This window comes from Myotis davidii, unplaced genomic scaffold, assembly GCF_000327345.1.
Source record: "Myotis davidii unplaced genomic scaffold, ASM32734v1 scaffold1509, whole genome shotgun sequence".
Lineage (NCBI taxonomy): Eukaryota > Metazoa > Chordata > Mammalia > Chiroptera > Vespertilionidae > Myotis > Myotis davidii.
Window position 1 is genome coordinate 402,964 of NW_006299480.1, and position 838 is coordinate 403,801.

Consider the following 838-nt stretch of genomic DNA (forward strand, 5'->3'; position numbering starts at 1 on the left):
TGGGTGAGGGCCAGGCCGGCTCACCATGTTCTTCGAGCAGCCCGGGGTCTGGGACGCCATAGTTGTCAGTGTCATTCAGGTCTGGGTCCAGAGTCAGGTCTTCTACTGAAAAGGGGTTGCTGGCATCGGACGCATCCATCTCCATTTTGGCGGCGGCAGGTCCAGGCGGCTTAACAGCCCCTACTGCCCGTTGCTAGGATACAGGGACGTAGCCCCGCCCCCACGTAGGCCCCGCCCCCACACCACGCAGAGCCCAGGTCCACAATAAGTCACATAAACTTTTATTGGAAACAAACAAGCTGCAGCAAAGTGGCACTCAGTGCACGCTGCCCAGTGGGCAAGGTGGGGGTACAGGTGGGCGCCGAGAGCGGCCCAAGCCAGGGAGGACGACTGTCAGGCCTGCTTGCTGGGTCTCAGGCCCTGCGGGCTGGAGTGTGCAGGCCCAGGGTACGCTCATTGCCTGCCTCCGAGGGTGTGTATGTGGACCCACTGGGGGAGGGGGGAAGCAGTCTTAGAACTGCCCACCCTGGCCTGCTGCTGCCCCCAGAGGGGACAGAGCCAGGCGTGGGGTGGGCCTAACAGGAAGCTGGGGGAAGGGAGACGCCAACCTGATGGAGCGACAGCTGAAGAAAACAATCCGCTGAGGGCAGCGGCTGTGCCCATCAGGCCCCGTGCTGTCTGTCCAGTCCACCCACAATGTGGGCAGCAGAGCCTGTGGGTGTGAGTGGCCGTCCATAGGCTGGAACCAAAGGGCTAGGTGGGCAGCTGGAGCTGGAGCCGTGCCAGGGTCTGGCCAGCAGCTGGGGGGGCCCTGGGGCCCCCCAGGGGGGCAGGGCCA

The 838-nt window shown here is 64.3% G+C and overlaps 1 protein-coding gene across 1 annotated transcript in view; it reads right to left on the bottom strand.

Annotated features, from left to right (window-relative positions):
* The window catches only part of LOC102771115 (WD repeat-containing protein 97-like), a 10,351-nt gene extending 10,206 nt beyond the window's left edge, over positions 1-145 (bottom strand). The window contains exon 1 of the mRNA XM_015571377.1: positions 25-145. Within this exon, the coding sequence (XP_015426863.1) occupies positions 25-145 (121 nt within the window). The remainder of the gene's footprint in view (positions 1-24) is intronic.
* Between the last annotated feature and the right edge of the window lie 693 nt (positions 146-838).